At 41.0% G+C, this 23324-nt stretch overlaps 1 protein-coding gene across 1 annotated transcript; it reads right to left on the bottom strand.

Moving 5' to 3' along the window:
- Positions 1–21176: 21176 nt before the first annotated feature.
- Positions 21177–22610, bottom strand: LOC110726269. The gene is made up of 2 exons (XM_021905724.1): positions 21704–22610; positions 21177–21487 (listed from the first exon to the last, which is right to left on the bottom strand). The coding sequence occupies exons 1-2, from the start codon at positions 22608–22610 to the stop codon at positions 21177–21179; spliced, it is 1218 nt and encodes a 405-aa protein (XP_021761416.1).
- Positions 22611–23324: the final 714 nt, after the last annotated feature.

The raw sequence follows: 23324 nt of genomic DNA, 5'->3' as shown, positions 1-23324 counted from the left end.
TTTTGCAGAGTTCTAGGCAAAAGATCTTAAGTGTAGTTAGCGAAAAATAAGGGCATATACTTAAGTATTAATCAAACAAAAAAAAACATTTTCAACTAAATTTAAACACATAACCCACCACCACTAGCACCACCTAGCACACCGAAACCACCAACCACCACCACCCAGCAACACGGAAACCACCAACCGACAAAACCCAGCACCGACCACCTACAAAACCCAGCACCAACCCGACACAACCCCGCACCAACCGACCGACACCACCCACCATCACCGACACAACCCAGCACCAACCACCGACACAACCCAACAACAACCTACAATCTGAACCACCCACGATCTCCGACACAACCCAGCACCAACCACCGACACAACCCAGCAATAACCCACGACTTGAACCATCCATGACCTGTAACCTACCCAGCGACGTTGATCTGAAATCACCCACGATCGACGATCTGAAACCAGCAATGAAGATCTGAAATCACCCACACTCGACAATCTAAAACCACAGTTGATTAGGGAAATTTCACCTCGCTACGTGGACCAATCAGGGTCAGACATGTGGCAGACAGATTGCCACCTTAGATGAGCAGCCTTTCAAGGCCTAGAGAAGCCCAGTCAACCTAGGTTTCCACAAACTTAGGACTGACACACATCTCGGGACCTTATAAAAGGGAGATGTTCCCCCCTGGGGAACGACATTAAGGAATGGCTAAACACACGTGCATCTTAATTACTGAGCATTAACTACAGTATTTCTTGCACTCTTTAAGAGCTAAGGCTCGGATTTTGAGGCTGTCTAAGATAGCTGGATGATCACTCCCCTTCCGAGAGGAGCCTGATCCCCTTTACTTTCCGCATACTTTACATCCGAACACGTTCTAACTTGATCGTCGGAGGCGGAACTCCCACCACCAGGAGTCTCCGTTGTTTTGCAGGTACAAGCGCACGAATCTAGTCTTGGAATTGAACTCTCCCGCAGGACATCTAAAACCCCGAAACAACACTGACGATCTAAAACCCATGATCTGAAACCACCCAACACCGACGAACCCACCGCTCTTAACCCACGAAGCCACGTCACCATGAGAATGGGGTTGGAGGAGGAGAGAGAAAAATAATGGGAATGAGGGTACAATTAATTAAGCTTGGGGTTTAATCTAATGAAATTAGATTTGTAATTTAATAAGATTGTTTAAAAAAAAGTAAGGGTATATTGGTCATTCACCACCCAAAAACTTACTAAAAAAGGAAAGAAACAAAATTATTGCAAGTAACAAGAACCACAGGTAGTACAACAAATATACTTTGCGAGTGTCAAATTTAGAACATGGCAACATTTGAAATTATCTACCCAACTTTTGCTCACATGGCAACATAAGTATAAAATAACATGATAACATGATTTTTGTTTAAAAAATTAATAATTCCAAAATAACATGATATTTTTAGTTGTCATAAGATAGATGTCCCTACTAGACAAACCTTAATTTCTAGAAATATTAATGTGCCTTCTTCTTGTGCTTTTTGTAATATGCATTCTGAGTCTTAACAGCACTTATTTCTTCTATGTCCTTTCTCATTAGATCTTTGGTCTTCTCCTTCTGTTCGTACTTGGGTAGGTTTGATACCCTCCTCTCCTACGATCCCAGATTTTTTTAATATCTCAAGATATCTTTTCCTCGCTCACTCCCAAAGATCGCCATCCTTTTTTTTGGAGCATTTGGAAATGTCGTAATGCTATTATTTTAAAAATACTTCAGCTAATATTACTAGCATTTATTTTCGTGCCTTTTCTCTATTTCAAGAATGGCAGGCCTCGTTCTCTCTTGGATGATATCCATTCCAAGCAATCAGTCTATTCCTACTAAAGCCCATTCTTCTCTGCTATTATTGCTTGGTCCCCACCTCTTGTAGGCTATTGTAAACTCAATTTGATGGTTCCGCCCTTCACAATTCAGCATCTGTCGGTGTTGTTCTTAGGGACCATTTAGGGGATCATATTGCTAGTCATACTTATAATTTAGGCTCTTGTCTAGCTTTTCTTGCTGAAGCCATTGCCCTTCGTAATGGCCTCCTCCTAGCTAGGGAGCATAATATCACTCATATTATTATTGAAGGTGATAATCTCACTGTTATTAATATTTTGCAGGGTCATTGTAACTGCCCGTGGAAGCTCTAACTGCTAATGGATAATGTCAAGAACATTTTGAATTCTTTCTCGGCCTTCAAGTCTCTCAGCATATCTATCGGGAAGGAAATCGGGCAGCAGATTATGTTGCTTCTCTTGGCTACTTCACTTTGAGGCACCAAGATATTGACCCATTTATGGATAACAAATTTTCTTATTTCTTACTTTTAGATAGATTAGGGATGATGCATCACTATAATGTAATTGTGCTGATGCACTCTTGATAGCTATTAGCTAGAGGGAATAAATAGTTGTTAGGGATGATAACTCTATCATTTTTTTTTTAAATATAGAATTTACAGATTTAGGTATTAGAGTGACATGGAAACTATTACACCCATATGTACCTTTTAAAAACTTAAAATATTTTGGGACAAATGTTTGATCACAATTAATTGATTTAATATGGGTATATAGATAGCACAATTATTTAACAATTTTTTTTTAGCGAGTTGAAGTAGTTTTAGATGAATGGAACAAGCATTGGTGTCTGAAAGATGTAGACCCAATAAAGCTTATTTAAGGTGGAAGGAACAAGTATCAACCTTTGAAAGATGCAGACATGACAAAGTAGGAGGTGGATAAAACTAATTAATTAATAGTATTTCACCATAAAATGGTGCAACATAAATGAGGTTGCCCCATTAATCAACCTTATATACATTTTTCTATGTATATAAAAAAACATATAATATATTTCTTCAAAAAAAAAAATATATATATAATATATTTGCAACATTTTAGTTTTCTTTTAAAAATAACAAGCACCAAATCTCACCTCCATCACAACCACCATCATTTGCACCAACGAAATGAGGAAGAGAGTGGAAGAACAAATCCTAAAACAACTTTCACCACCGAAAAAATACAAAAGAAATGAAATGATTAACTCTAAGAGAGTATGTATTTTTTGAGGGAGAATGAAGAAAAATTAATCTTTATATTGTGAAAATAGAAGAGCCGATGATGGAGAAAGCTAACTGGTAAAGAATGGATAAGTTAGGAAGAAAACTAGCTAAGGGATTGGGAAGAGGAAAAAAGCACAAAAATTAGGCACACAAATTAATGGATGAAATGACTATTATGCCCATGATTGTCAAACTTTGGAAATCAAACTTATTAACATATATTTCCTCAACGTAAATTATGCAAATTGAATTGATTTTCAGTGACAAATTAAATTCCACATTTGACTTTTATATTGTGGTTAAGTATCATATCGTTAAAATTGTAATCAAAGTAACAATATGAATTCCTCAGGAAAAAAAAATAAAAGAAAAGTAACAATATGAAAGCTCAATACAGAGGTATTACAATATCTAACTGACTCCCTTAACTTAAGTTAAGGCAGTGTTTGGGAATCCATATTTGATTTCAAATTATTAATTTCAATTCTGATTCTTGGATTTGAAATTCTAGTATTACTTCCAAATATGGTGTTTGGAAAATTGCTTGAATTTTAATTCAAGAATTTCAAATTCATTATATTATTGTTTGGATAAACTTGAATATTGATTTCACAATTTTTTTTTTTAAAATTATTAAAAAAAAATGATACAACACTGCTGTCCCTTTCGAGAACTCCTAACGACAGATCAACAATGGCGATCGACAATGCAACACTAAGAGCTCCATTGGCACTTCAATAATGGCGACAAAGTGTTGTATGATTTTTTTTTATTGTTAAAAAACTAAAAAAAATGAGAATCCAATTTCAATTGAACTCCAATAATGGCGCTAAGAGAAGCAGCAATCTCTCCTTGTTCCTGAATGTGTCATCGTAAAATTAATAAGGTTAAGGTTCATCATCATTATTTCGTCGGAAAGTGGAAATCCTAGTTTCTTCTGACGATGAAGATTGAAGCGATCAAGCGATGGAGCTATGAAGGAGATTGTTCATATGGCAGAAGAGAGGAGAGAGAAAATGTGAGTAGCTTTTCAGCTTTCCTGGTAAAAATGGAGGAAAGAGAAGTTGAAGGTGAATAGATAGACATCACTTGGAATTGAAATGACATACTTTTAAGATGGATTTCAAATTCTTTGGTGTTGGCTATTTTTGATAAGTATGTGGAATTGAGTCAAATTCAATTCCAAATGCTTTGAGTTTCCAAACAACTTAATTGGGACAAATCCAGGTTTTTAAATGAAATGACAATTCCCAAACAGGCCATAAGGGAATTATGTTTAAATTAAGTCAAGGAAATTATATTACAACAAACTTTCTTGCAGCTTGGATAGAATTTTGTAGAACTTTCTGACACTTGGAAAGAATTTTCTAGAATTTCATGCAACTTGCAGATATTGTAAAGTTTTGGGCTATGAGAGTGATAAGCACAAGTTACTCAAGTAGAGTATTAACCTCCAGCTATTTCGACCATTGATAATCAAAACTCAAGCTTTATAAACAAAATTCCACAGTTCAATAGTTTATTACAAATATATAAGGAAATTTTGACATTTGCTACCACTATAAATACCAAGTTTCACATTTGCTACCTACTTAATTTTAATTTTTTAATTTTAATTTTAATTTATTTATTTTTTTTTTTACTTTACTACCACCCAAATCCCACATTGTTAAATTTAACTATCTGATGTCTTATACAGTTACTATTTTCGTTAATGGGGCCCAACCACCGTCCAGCCACCCCTCCATCCCCAGTTACCTCATTGCCACCTTCCTATCCCCCATCAATGCTGCCCCGAAGGCCGAAACCTCACTGCCACCCCCTCCCCTCAACTGCTACCCCCTCCCCGTCAGCCACCCCTCCCTCCTCTCCCTGCTGGCGGTCGGCGCCCAAATCTTTGGCCGGCGCCGGCGACCCCACCCCCTCCCTTTCCCCCACCTACGCAACCAACACCTCTCCCTTTTCCCCTTCTTACTGCCCCGACCTCGACCTCCACCCCGAACCGGAAACCAACCCCTCCCCATTTCCCCTACTGGAATCAGCCCCCTTCCCCGTTCCATCCACCGAAATCGACCCCCTCCCCTTCCCCTACCCTTTTCGTCCACCCCTAACCTTAAACCACTACCCCAAAACCACCATAAGCGAAACCCAAAAACTCGTTTAGGATGGTTTCGGGTTAGGGGTGTCGGTATTCGGGTGGGGGAAGGGGAAGGGGGTCGATTTTGGTAGGGAGAACAGGGAAAGGACCGATTCCGGTGGGGGGAATGGAAATGGGGGGTTTCCGGTTCAGGGTGGGGGTCGGGGTCGAGGCAGCAAAATGAGGAAAGGGGAGGGGGGTGGGCTGCATAGGTGGGGAAAAAGGAGGGGATGGGGTCGCTGGCGCCGGTCGAAGCTTTGGGCACCGGCCCCCGGCAGGGGGGAAGGGGAGGGGTGGCTGACGGAAGAGAGCTAGCAGTTGAGGGTGGCTGGGTTATTATTTTTTTTTTAATTTTTTTTTGAATAAAGTTAACGGGACTTTAACCGATTCCGTTAAGTGGTAGTTAAATTTGACAATGTGGAACTTGGGTGGTAGTAAAGTAAAAAAAAATAAAAATTAACAGGTAGCAAATGTGAAACATGGTGTTTTTAGTGGTAGCAAATGTCAAAATTTTCTATTTATATCCATAATAAACTTATATTTTTTTTCATTTCCAAATACTCGATTTCTAACTAATTCATTATTATTTTCATTTAAAAGAATCTACTAATCATAACTTTTGAAGCCCGTTATTTTCGTTAACATTTTTTTCCTACCCTCAAATTTTATATCAAGAATTTAAGGCAACTGTGTATTCATATATCACTTGAACATTTACAAGTAGAAACCGTATATTTTTTAATTTATGCAAATAATATAAGGGACACAAAATTTTATGCAATTTAGTCGATAAGACCTAATGTATGTGAGTGAGGGATCGGAATTGGGGATTTAAAGTTTTTCTAAACCTTCCATGTACGGAAATACGAGAATAGATTTCAATCATCCTTTCTAATGTGGCTCCATTTGAAAGAATACCAAATTGTTCCTTTTACAACGAAAGTAAATCCTACAAAAATCCTAATTTATTTCCTAATGAATAACCCATCAAGGGCAAACCCTGAAATAAAAAATAAACTATGATGAAACTATGAAAGCGGATAGCGAAGCAAAGGGATAGGATTATTAGGCCATGCAAACTTCCTAAAAGTCTAGGCAAATCTTGCTTGTTGACGGGACTGATGTTTTTAGCTTTTAGACAGTTATTTGTAAAGCGCTAATAGGGTTTGTTTGGCATCACTGTGGTTTCTGTTTTTTGGTTTTTTGTTTTTTTAAAACCATATGATATATGTCACATAATGAATCAAAAATTATTTAAACTTATTAAAATCATGATAATTTTGAAAACTGACAACAAAAAAGTGGAAACACCTTTCTTGTTTCTTGTTTTTTGTTTTTAGTTTTCAAAAAACCAGAAAACTAAAAACAAAATTCAATGCCAAACAAGCCTGGAAGCTTATGACCCATGATTGAAAAATTGAGACAAGTTTTCACTTTAACTTAGATCATCTTAAAATAATGTAATATATGCATAAAAAGCTAGACTGATGGCAAAAGGTTATAGGCAAATTCACGGCGTTGATTATGATGAAACCTTTTCACCAGTTGCAATGCTTAAGTCAGCCCGGATTATCCTAGCAATTGCTGCATATTACAATTACGAAATATGGCAGATGGACGTCAAAACAGCCTGTCGAAATGGAATTTTGGAAGAAACTATGTACATGACACAACTAGAAGGTTTTGTTGATCCAAGCAATGCTGGGAAGGTATGCAAGCTTAAGAAGTCCATTTATGGATTAAATCAGGTAAGTAGAAGTTGGAATCTGCGATTCAATGAAGCCATTAGTAAGTTTGGTTTTATCAAGAATCCAGATGAGTCTTGTGTTTACAAGAAGGTCAGTGGGAGTGACATCGCATTCCTCGTCTTATATGTCGACGACATATTGCTCATTGGAAACAACATTCCAATGTTAGAGTCTGTAAAGGCTTGGCTTGGAAAGTGTTTCAATAAAGGACTTGGGGGAGGCACTGTACATATTGGGCATCAAGATCTATAGGGATAGATCTAAGAAGATGATTGGATTGAGCCAAAGTACTTATATCGATAAGGTACTGGTACGATTCAACATGCAGGAGGCCAAGAGAGGGCACCTACCCATGTCACATGGTATAACTCTCAGCAAGAAGCAGTGTCCACAGACACCTGATGAGTGAGAGAGGATGAATCAGATTCCATATGCTTCGCTTATTGGACCGATCATGTATGCCATGATATGTACTAGGTCGGATGTATCGTATGCCTTGAGTGCTACAAACCGATACCAATTAGACCCAGGAGAGGCGCATTGGACTGCGGCCAAGAATATCCTATAGTACCTGAAAAGGAACAAGGATAAATTTCTGGTCTATGGTGGGAGTAATGATTTGGTTGTTAAAGGTTACACCGACGCAAGCTTCCATACCGACAGAGATGACTTTAAGTCACAATCAGGGTACATATTCTGTATAAATGGAGGAGCGTTTAGTTGGAAGAGTGCTAAGAAAAGCACAACTGCAGTTTCTACAACTGAAGCCGATTACTTGGCAGCTTCATAAGCAGCTAAGGAGGCAGTTTGGGTTCGTAAGTTCGTTGGTGAACTTGATGTTGTACCCTCAATCAAGGGTCTGATAGATCTCTATTGTGATAACAATGGAGCTATTGCTCAGGCCAGGGAGCCAAGGGAACATTAGAAGGTCAAACATGTCAAGAGGCAATTTCACATGATAAGGGAAAGGAAGTCCGAGGATGAAATCAGAATTTGTAAGATTGAAACAGACGACAATGTAGCCAATCCACTCACTTAACCTTTGCCTAAAGTGAAACACAACAAGCACATTGAGGCAATGGAATCAAGCACGTTGGAGATTGGCTTTGATTTCCCTGTTTATGTGTTTTAATTAATTTTGAGGATTTTAATGTAAAACACTATGTTAAACCATTCGTTTGTGGAGTAATTTAATTTTCTGCAAATTATTATCACTCCATTTCTATTTAATTGTGGTTTAGAATTAAATAATGAGTCCATTCGATTTTTGAGAATATTCAACATAGGGTATCAAGACAATGTCTTGGATAAAGAAACACCTATTTAGTGAACATTGAATATTATAATCGAAAATTATCCCTGATCAAGATCATTTACATGTTGGACGACTAATGACCACTTAAGATTAGTGTGTAGTATGATTTATAGCACCGTTTCTTATGCTAAAAGGACATGATTGTCATAAATCATTTGCATAGGTATTGGTTTGGAACTATACCGGATTGACCTATGAGAATACTTTAAGATATTTAAAATCGTCATAAGTATATTTCTCATTATAGCTATCAGAACCTCTTTCCTCGACCATGAGTATTGTAAGTTCTCTTGTTTGAGTACTAGTCCGTTTTGATGTTGTCAAACGTCTGCCGTACAAAGAGATTATCACGGCAGCATGAGGGCGGCTAGGTCCTCTTAGTAAGGGAAGCTAACAATGTAAGACTGGGAATGTCCCCTATTAACATTAAGGAACATGTCTTTGTTGTTTACAAGGCCTCTCGAAGAGCGAAACTGTGAAAATGCATGGCCGTGCTCAAAGGGACAGAGAGGTCACCAGAACAAGACCCTGCACATCCAACAGAACAAAAAATCTATTCAGTTAGTGACATTAATACCTTCACCAACACTATAAACTCTATGCTACATGACGCCTTATTCCCATCCAAAATAGTCGTGCCCATCCTTCACACGCTTCTTTGCGCCCTGTGTGAAAATAAGTTCTTTTTCCACATCCTCCTCTTCTAATTTGACAAAATTCAATAACGCTTCCACAACCTATCCATTTCACATCAAACATTAAGCCATAGTATCTCCAACCATAGTACCAAATTCCAAAATTCCTAATTTAATAACTCAACCTTAGAAGCCACAACACGTCTCTTCACTGGCATAACGTCCAAGGCACTTTGTTCGTGTGGCCGACCATACGCAACATTGACAGTCTACTAATATTAAATACGAACAATTCAATATAGGCAAATTAACTCCTACAAATACAAACACCTCATTACACATATCCCTAATTTTCCAAAATCCCCATTCATGTACCGATCAGCCTTCTTGGCCTTGTTGATCTCTCCTAGTGTCCAAACTTTCGTCCTAGGAAGGACTCCCCATTTCAAAGGGGGCCTTATTAACCGATCAAGATAGAATATCTACATAACAAAGCATACCAAAAACTATATCATACAATAATACACCAACCAACAATAACAATGTCAGGGAGTCAAAACATAACACCCTCCACAATATAATACATGAAAGGAATGGTGTCCTTCGAACAAGTGTATTGTTCCGATAGAGGATTCAGAATTATTAGAAAATCAATCATCAAGTGAGGTCAAGTGATCGGAATGCCTAGTTGGAAGCCGCTTCCAATTAGTAATATTAATGCATAATTAATATTACAGCTTAATCTTGACCGAACCCTTTGGGTCACACCAATCGAGTAACCGAACCGAAACGAAGAATTAATCCGAAGGATTAAATGAGTCATTAGAGTATTACGAACATAGACGTCGGATTCCGAGCTTAGAGCGTCAGAACCGAGCGTCGCAAGTCGAGTCGAATTCAGGAATCGACGAGACGAGAAATCAAGCAAACAACAAGCTACAAATATACCCTTAGCCTCGGAATGCCCTGAGCAATCCGAGGGCTAGGGCAATATAGCTAGCCAAGGCCATTACCGCAAGGCAAGGCTCGGCTGCAAGCTCAGCATGCCTTGCGCGCATCGCAAGGCCAGCATGGCTGGCCGCATTTGCTAGGCGAGCTAGCAGTACCAATTGCACCATCGCAAGGCCAGCAGCATGCAAATGCTTGCTGGGCCTCGCACATGGTCGCAACGAGTGTGCGAGCTTGCTAGCAATATATAGCAGCGCTCAGCTATGCATCGGCGAGGCTTGCTATTGCAGGCTGGTGCATAGGCCTTGTGTGCGAGGTAGCAGCGTGTTGGGCTGCGCCTAGAACAAGCATCGCAGCAGCAGCAGCAGCAGCACGCAATGCGTGCGTGGGCTGCGGGCTGTGCGTGCTTACGTGCTGGGCTTCGTGCACGTAAGTGCCCAGCTAGCAGGACCAGCCTAGGGACCAGGCCGCCAGCGAGGCAACCTTGGCGCCTAAGGCTGGCAGCACCAGCTTGCGCGCACGCATTGGCCATGTGTGGGGAAGCCGGTTTGTGTGGGTTGCTTGGGGAGCAAGGGGAGGGTGGTGCCCCTTTGTGGTCCTCACCTAACCCCTTGCTCTCCACTTGACACTTGTTGTTTATTGATTCATTTGCATTTTAATTTGATTTTAGAATTAAATTAAATTGAATAAATGCCTTTTTACCAACTCTCCCACATTGATGGGAGATTGGAATTCAAGGGATCCTTTCCCTATAAATACCAATCATTTGGCATTGGGAAAGGGCACTTGAGTTGTGAACTTGAAAGGATCTCCACAAGCGAGAACACTTTCGTTCTAATACTCTAAGTACTTTTGGTCTAGCCCCGACTAAGCTTTGGGGTAAGGGCAATTCGGGTTGGGTCTCGAGGGTGAAAGCCGTTGGAGGTTTGCGCATTTGTGAAGCTCTACGCTTTCAAGTACGAGCTCTGAGAAAGAGTGAAGCACGCATCAAGGGTATGATTGTCTTTTCTTCTTTCTCTCTCTTCGAGGGTGAGAGCCGTTGGAGGTTTGCACATTTGTGAAGCTCTACCCTTTCAAGTACGAGCTCTAAGAAAGAGCGAAGCACGCATCAAGGGTATGATCGTCTTTTCTTCTTTCTCTCTCTTCGTTAATTATGTGATTGTTAATTAATATGCATGTTTAGTCACTTTAATTGTGTGCGGATTTTGGGAGGGTTTTATTCCGCGTAGTGTCGGACAACTACGAAACCCAACAATACAAAATAAAATATAATTCAAAACTAATACAAACAAAAGACTAATTGCAAGAAATATGGTTCACCCTCCACATCCCTTGGAAAAACCCATCTGGTAAAACCTCCTTGCAAAGCTACTAATCGAGTACATAAGTTGATCTATAACTAACTTACACCAATCATAGGACTCATCGTCGTTTGCCGCAACTGCTGCTGGGATTAGAGTAGAGCACTGCCTATGGGATGTTGTAGGACACAGTATATCAGCTAGGGCTAGTAGCAGAAAGACAACCTTAAACTCAAAAACATCCTCAAGTGGAGCTTCTATTGCATCCACTAAATTTTTCCTTAGTATCCCCCTTACACGGTTAGGGGTAGTCGAACTGAATCGATTAACCACACCTTGAACAAAATGTTTCATGTCCTCATCGACTGCTTTCTTCGGAACCGGCTTGGGCCCCTTAGGAATGCCAAGGACTCAATGGACTTGGACAGGGTCGAATGGAAACTTTTTCCCATCAATAGTAATCAAGCAATTAGAGGGTACATCAACCCTTGTCGCTGATAGGACGTCGTCAACCTATCAAGAAATAAGACCTAACTCGATCCTACTCAACTAGTAGCAAGGGCAAGAAAGGGTCGAACCCATGAGAGGCGTTGAATCAACCACCAAATGTTAATGTTTAAACAAGCTAGATTAAGTCGGGGGTTTTAAGTTGGTATTACGTCACACTATTCTAATTCAAATCAACTAATTCTAAGAGGTGATTAACAATATTAAGAAGGCCTAGGGCATGGGTTACACCACTCAACTTCATCACGGACCACAAGTAGCATGCATAGAAATGGTGATTTAGGGGATAAATTAGGGGAAGTTATCAAATGCACCCAACTACTCTCTCAAGCTAGAGGGATTACTTGACATCAAAACCATAACCTACTCTCGTGATTATGGGCAAGAAACAAGTGTTAAAACATCCTCACGATAACATGCAAATTCCCTTGACTAGAAATTCCTATTCTCATGGCAAATCAAGTCAATCAAGCATAAGGGAGCTTCCTCAAGTTCATCTCTCGATCCTTCGTTGAGGAAGCTAGATAAATAATTCAAGCAATGGCCAATTACAAGAATTAACAATGAAACCTCTTAAACTCAACTAATTAACACCCCACAATTAACAAATTAGTACATGCAACAAGTGTTGGTGATTACATTGAGGGTTCACCCAAACCCTAGAAATTAGACTACTCACAATCCATGGAAGTTAAAGCAATTAAAGATTTCAAGGAATTCATGAACAAATTAAAACTAAGAATTAAGTAGAATCTAACAATTAAACATGCAAAGAACAACCAAACAATTAATAAAAAGCAAGAATTAAAGATAGAAAAGAGAAAGAAAGAGTAAGAAAAATTACTAGAAGCTTCAATAATTGACTAACAATGGTGGAACTTGTCTTCTACAATGATTGGATTGAAAACCTTCAAAACAAGAACTAAAATCTATGCTAATTTGAGGATTTTTGTGTTTCAAACTAAGAGGAGTATGAAAATCTAAAAAAATTGGGAACCCCTCTAAAATGGTCCAAAGGGGCTATTTATACTACCCCCTAAAATAAGAGGACGGAGAAAACAAGAAACGGGTAAACTGTAGGTCTGCACGGACGTGCTGAAGTTGGCACGTCCGTGCAGACCAAGGCAGAAACTCAGTTTAAGACGACCTGCTGCAGCACGGGCGTGCACCTTTGGCACGTCCGTGCTGCATCATCTGCACGGACGTGCAATATTTGGCACGTCCGTGCTGCCTCATAATCACGGAAACACGTCCGTGCTGCATCATCTGCACGGACGTGCAATATTTGGCACGTCCGTGCAGGCCTTGGCAGAAAGATGGGTTCAGGTCTGCACTCCTGCACGGACGTGCAACATCTTGCACGGCCGTGCAGGGTCTTCTGGGCCCTTTTCTTCGTGTTTTCTTCTACGATGCTCTTGTACTTGAATTCTTTCCATCATTTCCTTGCTTCTAACCTCGGTTTGGTAACCATGGGCTTCATTTGGTCGTCTTTGGACCTAAAATCTCAACAAAAACACTAACAACCCGTGAAGCATAGGATACACAAAAATTGCATAATAATAGGGTAAAAGTGAACCAAAACACAAATTTGTTCAGGTAAACTAGGTTCAAATACGCCCTAAAACCGCATAAAATAGCAAGTTATCAAATCCCCCCAAGCTAAGATTTTGCTCGTCCTCGAGCAAACTAGTCATGACAAAACAAATAGAGGGAACTAACTTGTTATAGAAGGTTGAAGCAAAAGTTAAACCAAGAAAGGGTAGGCATACACAATAAACCGAACGATCACTTTTAGCAAAAGTGAGAAGCCGTTTAAACCTACAAGTCGCCTAGTAGGACGAGTCCATCTCTCGTGAGGGTTTCCAAAGAGAATCACCCACAACTCCCACAAACACAACACACGATTTTTTTTTTTTTTTATAGCCCAAGTCAACTCATCGGGATGTGATTCAAAAGCAAGACAAGTGAACAACATTCAAAAATCAACATCATAATAATGTACACATGAGTTAGAGACCAAGAAGGATGCTGAACAAGATTGCAATGGAACACTTCCTTAGGCTTTTTACTAGTTCATTAAAGCACATTTGCTCATTCCTAAGTCATAGCACATTTTTATTTTCGGTTATAAAATAGTGAAATACAAGTCCACCTCCCAAGATGCACAAACAAACTCCCTCCACTACACTCTACTATGAGATTTTTACAAGAGGAAACTAAAGATAAAGGGTGTGGGAGGCATCCACAAATTGACCTCAAAAGGGAAATGTAAAATTTTTTTCATAAGATAAAGCCCTTGAATTTGAGACTTTATTTATTTGCTCCGCCTTTTTTGACTGTTGAGCGGCATTTTTTTTTTTTTTTTTTTTTTTTTTTTTTTTTTAGAAATTGTGGTTTATTTTACCAATTTATTTAATAAACATAAACCTAATAAATCTCAAGCAAAGCTTTATTTTGGGAAGAGTGGAAGGCACACCAAGGGCACAAGGGACCGCAAATCAACTAAACATAACCTACTTCAAGTGTGCTTAGACAATTTCATGAACTTAATGTGCAAATGAACATTCATCGACTTTCATTTCATGTTCAAACCAAGGCAATCAAGTTTAATAAACTCCTATATGACTCCAACCCTTGCATACACTTTTCTAAGAGTAACTTGTCATTCAAAAGCGAAGCAAGTAAATCACACACGAATCGTCATATGAGTTTCATCCTTGGGCACTTTTTCATCATTTTTTTTCATTTCTTTTCTCTCTTTTTTCTTTTTTTTTTTTTTAGAAACCAGGCTAAACTAGGCATAAAATAACTATACATCTAAATAAGGGATAGGAGAAGTATTCACAATGTAAGGGATTTGGATTTCAAAAGAAGCAATTTGGATTCAAAGGGTTTGGATGTTAGGGAAATGGGAATAGGGGCATGCAAATCAACATATACGTACGAGAACACAGCATGAACCAATGGTAAATGAGAAAATACTCCCCCCCAAGCTATCATAAACATTGTCCCCAATGTTGAAACAATATAAGCACAAAGAGAAGGGGAAGGAGATACTAACTCATTGGTTCGGGCCCCCTTGGGAGCTCGAACCCCCGGGGTAGAGATGCTTATATACATTGCGGAAGTCGCCCAATTCCGTTCGAAGACCCTCAAAGCTTGACCTCATTCCGTCGAAAGAAGTCCTCAAGTCTTCATTTGACTTCCTCATGGTCTCAAACTCGGAAGTCATGCGGGCGAAGTTCGCATTCATATTATCCATCTGCTGCTCGAAGGTGAGGAATGGGTTGCCTTCACCCATGCCCTGACCTTGGTACCCCTCTTGGTACCCTTGTTGGAACTCGTACTGCTGGTGAAATTCTGGTTGTTGCTGAAATTGTTGTTGTTGATGATGTTGTTGTTGCTCTTGCTGCTCTTGCCCTTGTTCCTCTCCCTCTTGACCGGGAGCCCAAGGGAAGTCCCTCTCAAAGATCCAGTTTGCCTGGTTGTAGATGGCGGTGGCCTCGGGGTCGGGTAAGTAGGCATAGGGGCGCCTACTCACCAACCACAAATAGGGGTGGTTCCCCTCTACATCCGTGAGCCATTTCATGGCTCTCAGCGACTGCATATCCAACTGTGTTGGACCTGGAACAACCTGCTCTTCTGCAAAATCAAGGTTAAGAGCAGCAACAATTATAATAATCATACCACCTATGGTGATGTTGCCTGATCCTGTGGCAACATCTTCTAGGTGGTCCATAAACCAAGACCCCACATTTAAACTCGTACTACCCTCACTCAGATGCCATAGAAAGTAAAGCTCTCGAGTAGACACGACCCCTGAACTGTCTCCCCTAGCAAAAGCTGTGTTCGCTATGGTACGCTGGGCGATCCTAAAGGCAGGGTGAATAATGGCTGTGGCCTTATCAGTTCTAGGGTTATACCCAAACAGCCCTGTGATTCTTCTCCAAAATTCACCCGCCATATAGTTACGGGGTTGCCTATCCTTAGGCCCCATAGTTCCAGAAACAGGCCACCCGAAAGCTTGGTTAACTCTCGCTACGGACATTCTATGTTGGGCATTCATGAGCTGGAAGGTCATGTAACGGGGGGATCTTGTGGTGTCACGGTGCACACAAAGGGAGGAGAGGAATTCTAGGGTCAGTCTCCTATAGGTTAAGGCATGTAACTCTAGCCAAGAACCTAGGTCGGCTCCCTCGAATAACATTGTGATGTCAGCTCCTACCCCTAAGGCGTCCGCCACCTCACTATCATAGAATTTGGTGGGCTTAACCCGCCTCCTACTGATTTTAAGGAAATTGGCCAAAAAGGCCTGGTCAGCGAAAACTATTCCCATTGTGTCCACTTGCGGTGGATCAACGGGAGGAGGAGGCGATGGGTTCCTAAATCTAAGGGAAGAGGTGTTTCGGGATTGGTTTCTTCTTGGCATGGTTGTTTTTATTTTGTTTTATTTAGAATGACTAAACCCGCCACACAAAGAGATCAAGACACTAAACCAATTCACCAAGTAATTTTAAGGTCAACAACCCAAGACTTAGCCACACCAAAGGACACCACAAAGAATAATCCACACAATCACAAAAACTCACAAAACCTAAACAATTAATCCTCACAATATTCAATTAAACCCATAATGCTTTACATAAAAGCACAAATACTCAACAACTATCAATTCAACCAAGATTGCAAGCAAAAATAAGCACAAAACAACAAGTTTCAAGTATGGAAATAGTAAGTGGAAGGAACGATTATACCGAGCTTAACGTGGGTGTAAAACCCACAAATGAACTTCCTAGCCTTCCTTTCCCTTGCTTGAACCTTTTCCTTCAACCAATTGTTAAAATTTCAATCCAAAAGAAAACCCCCAAATTGATTTTTTTCTTCTTAGGGTTTCGGTTAATGGGTGATTTTTGGGTTGAAGATTGGAGAAAGGAGTAGTATTTTGCGTTTTTGTTGAAAAGGAGTGTTGATTATGGTGGGAAATGTTGAATTTTGGGTGAGAATTTGAGTGTTTGAGGGTTGAGAGGAGGAGTAAGTATGAGGGGTTAGAGAGAAGGAGGAGAACCGTGGGTTTGAGAGGAAGAACAAAAAAAATGTGGCTTTTTTTCTTTTTTTTTTTTTTTTTTTTTTTTTTTGCAGTTTCGGCCTTAAATACTTGGTATGCACGGACGTGCAGCATTGGCACGGACGTGCAGCTCAAGTCAGAACGTGCTTAACTTTCTGCCTGTAAAAGCACGGACGTGCCATTATCGGCACGGACGTGCTGCTTTTGGCACGGACGTGCTGTATCTTGCACGGACGTGCTTAACTTGGCAGAATACTTCTCAACTTTCTGCCTGTAAAAGCACGGACGTGCCATTATCGGCACGGACGTGCTGCTTTTGGCACGGACGTGCTGTATCTTGCACGGACGTGCTTAACTTGGCAGAATACTTCTCAACTTTCTGCCTTCCTAAACACGGACGTGCCATTTTCAGCACGTCCGTGCTGATTGGCAGGCACGTTTACTCTCCCCTTTTTTTTTTTTTTTTAAGAAAAATTACTAAAATACTCGGGTTGCCTCCCGGAAGCGCTTCTTTATTGTCACTAGCTTGACCATATTACGTTTTCAATCACGAGGGATATCAAATTCATCTAAATGAACTACCTTTGTTTCTTCTTGCACGAAACCATCGAAGTATGCTTTCAACCTTTGGCCATTAACTTTGAATGGTTCACCTTTGTCGTTGGAAATCTCAATGGCGCCATATAGGAATACCTTTGTAATGGTGAAAGGGCCACTCCATCTTGATTTTAGCTTTCCCGGAAACAACTTCAACCGGGAGTTAAATAGCAAGACCTTGTCACCCTCCTTGAACTCTCTCTTGTTGATGTGCTTGTCGTGCCATGCTTTGGTCTTCTCCTTGTAGATCTTTGCACTCTCATATGCATCTAACCTCAACTCTTCCAAGGCATGGAGGTCAAGCATCCTCTTTTCTCCGGCGGATTGGATATCAAAATTCAAGGTTTTGATAGCTAGTGCGCACGATGTTCCAGTTCCACCGGTAGATGGCATGATTTCCCATAAACGAGCTTGTAAGGGGTGGTGCCAATAGGAGTCTTGAAGGCGGTGCGGTAGGCCCATAGAGCATCATCCAACCTTGATGACCAATCCTTCCTTGACCTATTCACCGTCTTCTCTAGTATCAACTTAATCTCCCTATTTGAAATTTCAGCTTGACCACTTGTTTGAGGGTGGTAAGCCAATGACACCTTGTGCCTCACTCCGTATTTTTCAAGGAGAGCCTTGAAAGATCGCTTTGCAAAGTGCGATCCTCCATCACTTATTACGGCACGTGGCACACCAAACCTAGGGAAAATGACTTTCTTGAACAACTTGACCACTACCTTAGCATCATTTGTAGGAGATGCAACCGCTTCAACCCACTTTGATACATAGTCGACGGCCACCAAAATGTATTTGTTCCCAAAAGAGGATGGGAAAGGTCCCATAAAATCTATTCCCCACACATCGAAAATTTCCAGCTCTAAAATGTTATTCAAAGGCATTTCATTCTTTCTTGACAAATTACCGGTCCTTTGACACCGGTCACAAGCTTTAACAACTCCCCATACGTCCTTGAACATAGAGGGCCAATAGAAACCGCATTGCAATATTCTCGCCAATGTCTTGTTAGCACTCATATGTCCTCCACAAGGTGAGGAGTGACACATTGTGATAACTTCATGAATTTCATCGTCGGGGACACACCTTCTAAAATGACCATCAACACCTTGTTTGAAGAGCAAGGGGTCATCCCAAAAGTATTGGCGGACATCATGGAGGAACTTCCGCTTTTGTTGATAGGTGAGGTCGGGAGGAAGGATGGAGCAAGCCAAGTAATTTGCAATATCCGCAAACCATGGGGCCGGGGCTTGAATGATTGCGAATAATTGATCATCCGGGAATGAATCATCAATTGGCAAAGCTTCAATTTCACCTTCTACGATCGGTAGCTGTGAGAGATGATCGGCTACTACATTCTCGGCACCCTTCTTGTCCCGAATTTCTATATCGTAGTCTTGTAAGAGCAAGACCCACCTAATCAACCTTGGTTTAGCGTCCTTCTTGGATAGCAAGTACTTCAAAGCCGCATGGTCGGTGAAGACTATAACTTTGGAGCCCACCAAGTAAGACCTAAACTTTTCGATAGCATGGACGATGGCTAGGAGCTCTTTTTCAGTCGTTGTGTAGTTTCTTTGTGCTTCATCAAGAGTTTTGCTAGTGTAATAGATGGCATGGAGCTTTTTATCCTTCCTTTGCCCAAGCACAGATCCAACGGCATAGTCCGAAGCATCACACATGAGTTCAAAAGGGAGCTCCCAATTCGGTGGTTGAATGATGGGAGCCGTGATCAAATCTTCCTTCAACCTATCAAAGGCTAGCAAACAATCATTAGAAAACACAAAAGGGGCATCCTTTACCAACAATTGAGTGAGCGGCTTAGCGATTTTGGAAAAATCTTTAATGAACCGGCGGTAAAAACCCGCGTGTCCAAGAAAACTCCTTATACCCTTCACATTAGTGGGGGGAGGGAGGCGCTCAATAACCTCAATTTTGGCACGATCAACCTCAATGCCCCTACTAGAAACAACATTTCCCAACACAATACCCTCTTCAACCATGAAATGACATTTTTCCCAATTAAGCACAAGGTTCACCTCTTGACATCTTTTTAACACTTTAATCAAATTACTTAGGCAAGTGTCAAAAGATGAACCGCAAACAGAAAAGTCATCCATAAATACCTCGATTGATGATTCAAGCATGTCGGAAAAGATAGACATCATACACCTTTGAAATGTAGAAGGTGCATTACATAATCCAAATGGCATCCTTCGATAAGCAAAGGTGCCAAAAGGGCATGTGAATGTAGTCTTCTCTTGATCCTCGGGTAGGATAGGGATTTGGAGGAATCCCGAATACCCATCCAAGAAGCAATAGTGACTATGTGAAGCCAACCTTTCCAAGATTTGATCGATAAAGGGGAGAGGGAAGTGGTCCTTCCGAGTGGATTTGTTCAATTTTCGATAGTCTATGCACATTCTCCACCCGGTGACCGACCTTGTAGAAATGGTCTCACCCTTATCGTTCTTGATAATGGTCATGCCCCCTTTTTTTGGAACAACTTGAACCGGGCTAACCCACTTGCTATCGGAGATAGGGTAGATTATGCCCGCTTCAAGAAGTTTCAAAACCTCTTTTTTAACAACTTCTTTCATGTTGGGGTTGAGCCTTCTTTGGTGCTCAATTGAGGAGTCATGATCATTATCAAGCAAAATCTTGTGCATGCATATCGTGGGACTTATCCCCTTAATGTCATCAATGGCATACCCAATGACACTCCTATACTCCCTCAACACAACTAGGAGTTTCTCAAGGGAAGTGTCATCAAGGTTGGTATTGACAATAACGGGATAAGTCTCATTATCATCAAGAAAAACGTATTTAAGTGAAGGGGGAAGGGGTTTAAGTTCAACCTTAGGAGGAGGCGTAGACCTCTCCTCTTTTACCTCCACCTTAAGTGCTTCAAACTCCCTTGCCTTGCCATGTAGGGGTTGGTCTAGCAACAACTTGTACCCCTTAGCTTCATCATCATCATTGTACAAACTTTCCGTGAGGATCGCTTGTAGAGTATCTTTGCTATTGTTCATCATCTTCAATTCCTCCACTTCTCGGTCAAGAGTATCGATTCTATTGATATCCTCATACATAGGCTTCCTCATGGCTTGCGAGAATGAGAAAGAAATTTTCTCATCTCCCACATTCAATGTTAGCTTGCCTTGTTTCATATCAATTACCACTCCCGCCGTGTTCAAGAACGACCTTCCCAAAATGAGAGGAACCTTGTTGTCCTCCTCCATTTCCATCACCACAAAGTCACAAGGTACAAAAACTCTTCCCACTTGTACTGGTACATCTTCAAGTATTCCCATTGGTAATCTAACCGAACGATCGGCTAATTGTATTGAGATTCTTGTTGGCTTCATCTCACCAACTTTTAAATTTTTCGCAATTGAGAAGGGCATCAAGCTTACACTTGCCCCAAGATCACAAAGAGCATCCATGGCTTCCATATCTCCAATCTTCACCGGAATTGCATAGCTACCCGGGTCACCAAGCTTTCGGGGAAGCTTGTTTTGAATGATTGCGCTCACCTCCATTGGAAGGGAGATGGTTGCACTCTCTTCAAGCCTACTTTTGTTGGACAAGAGATCTTTTAAAAATTTCGCATATGTAGGCATTTGTGACATAGCATGAAGAAAGGGAATGTTCACTTGGAGCCCTCTCATGACCTCAAGGAACTTTGAAAACTTCTCATTCAATTTTTTCTCTACCAACCTATGAGGGAAAGGAATAGGTGGCTTGTAGACTCTCATTGGGGGTTTCTCCACTTCAACTTCAACTCCCTCTCCTTTCTTTGTGTCTCCCTCAACACTCTTTTATTTTTCTTTTCTCTCAACTTCTACCACCTCATTTTCAACATCATTCTCACTTCTCACCTCCACACCCTCATCTCTCTTTTGTGGCACATCTTCACTCATTACCGGACCTTCATACCCTCTCCCGGACCTCAATGTGATAGCCTTGACATGCTCCTTCGGGTTCACAACCGTTGAGCTTGGAAATTGACCACTAGCATTGGAGGTAGAACTCCCAACTTGTTGTGCAATTTGAGCTAGTTGATTCTCAATTATTTTGTTGTGCGCTTGAAGTTGTTGGATGTTGGAGCTCATTTCTACATTGCTCTTCCCTTGTTGATTTATGAAAGACTCAAGAGCGGCCTCAAGGGAAGTCTTTTGGGGTGGAGGAGGTTGTTGGTTGAATTGCTGTCTTTGTTGGTTTGGATGGCGGTATGGGGCTTGTTGATTTTGTTGATTTTGGTTGTAGATGTTTTGAGGAGGGTTGTTGTAGTTGGATTGTTGGTTTTGATTGGGTTGTCTCCACCCTTGGTTTTGTTGCCTCCAACCTTGATTGAAAGGTTGCTCATTTCTTTGGTTCACGGCCGCAACTTGCTCATTAGTAGCATTGCAATATGAAGCCATGTGATCATTACCCCCACAAGTCTCACAAGACATGACTTGTGGTTGTGGTTGTGAAGAGGAGGTACCGCTTGAGGAGGTTGCTTGGTCTAGCTTGTGAGCTAGCATATCAAACTTTGAGGCAATGAGATCTATTGCACTCAACTCATGCATACCTTTCTTCTTCGGTTGACTTTCTCTTCTATCATATCTATAGGCGTAATGCCTTGCAACTTCTTCAATCATATTCTCGGCTTCTTCCACCGGTAGCTTTTTAAGACTACCACCGGCTCCGTTGTCAAGATTGGCCCTTGAGGTAGGAGTGAGACCGTCGTAGAAGCTTTGAATAATCATCCATAAAGGCAACCCATGGTGTGGACAATTCCTCTTTAGATCCTTGAATCTTTCCCATGCTTCACCTAAGGTTTCATCATCCTCTTGAGTGAAGCTTGTAATCTTCCTTCTCAATTCCGCGGTCTTTTCGGGCGGACAAAACTTCCCAAGAAATGCTTTGGTAACCTCTTCCCATGTTGTTAAGGATCCTTCTTTCACGGACCTCAACCAACACTTAGCCTTGTCCCTAAGAGAGAACCGAAACATATGCATCCAAATGAATTCCTCCGTGAGGTTGTTTTGCTTGATGGTAGTGCACAACTCAAGGAAGTTGTCTAAATGAGCTAGAGGGCACTCATTTGCACTCCCCCCGAACTGTTCACTTTGGATCATCCTTATGAGTTGAGGAGAGAACTCATAGTTGTTTGCATTGGTGGTGGGAAGAAGTATGCCACTCCGAAGTTGGAATGCATCGGGGTGGTCATAGTCTTGTAGAAGTGGAGGAGGCGGTGGGTTGGCCATCTCTTGCTCGTTGTCAAGATTATCCTCCGACTCGGAATCCGTATAAGCTAGAGAAAAATCCGGCGTGCCTTGTAGGAGCCTTCTTACGTTCCTCAAAGTTCTATTTAACTCCGGATCTACGGGGATAAGCGGTGATTGCTTACTCCTCCGTGTCATGCACAGTCAAACAAAGCTAAGGAAAACGTTAGCAATGACTATCACAAAGCAAACACGCTTAAACAAAAACAAAATAAGAAGATTATATACATATACACAAATCTAGACTCATTCAACAATAACTTATTCAATGTGACTTTGCCTCCCCGGCAACGGCGCCAAAACTTGATAGGACGTCGTCAACCTATCAAGAAATAAGACCTAACTCGATCCTACTCAACTAGTAGCAAGGGCAAGAAAGGGTCGAACCCATGAGAGGCGTTGAATCAACCACCAAATGTTAATGTTTAAACAAGCTAGATTAAGTCGGGGGTTTTAAGTTGGTATTACGTCACACTATTCTAATTCAAATCAACTAATTCTAAGAGGTGATTAACAATATTAAGAAGGCCTAGGGCATGGGTTACACCACTCAACTTCATCACGGACCACAAGTAGCATGCATAGAAATGGTGATTTAGGGGATAAATTAGGGGAAGTTATCAAATGCACCCAACTACTCGCTCAAGCTAGAGGGATTACTTGACATCAAAACCATAACCTACTCTCGTGATTATG

This window comes from Chenopodium quinoa, unplaced genomic scaffold (genome assembly GCF_001683475.1).
Source record: "Chenopodium quinoa cultivar QQ74 unplaced genomic scaffold, ASM168347v1, whole genome shotgun sequence".
Classification (NCBI taxonomy): Eukaryota; Viridiplantae; Streptophyta; class Magnoliopsida; order Caryophyllales; family Amaranthaceae; genus Chenopodium; species Chenopodium quinoa.
Note: the sequence above shows the minus strand (reverse complement) of the source record. Positions and strands in the feature narration are given on the sequence as shown.

Bases quoted from the DNA above. Each gene is read 5' to 3' on its own strand.
- LOC110726269 (XM_021905724.1), bottom strand. From the start codon at position 22,610: ATGGCCAACCCACCGCCTCCTCCACTTCTACAAGACTATGACCACCCC. The intron at 21,488-21,703 runs GTTGGAGGCAAC...TAAATCAACAAG, and splicing joins TGAGCAACCTTTCAATCAAG to GGAAGAGCAATGTAGAAATG.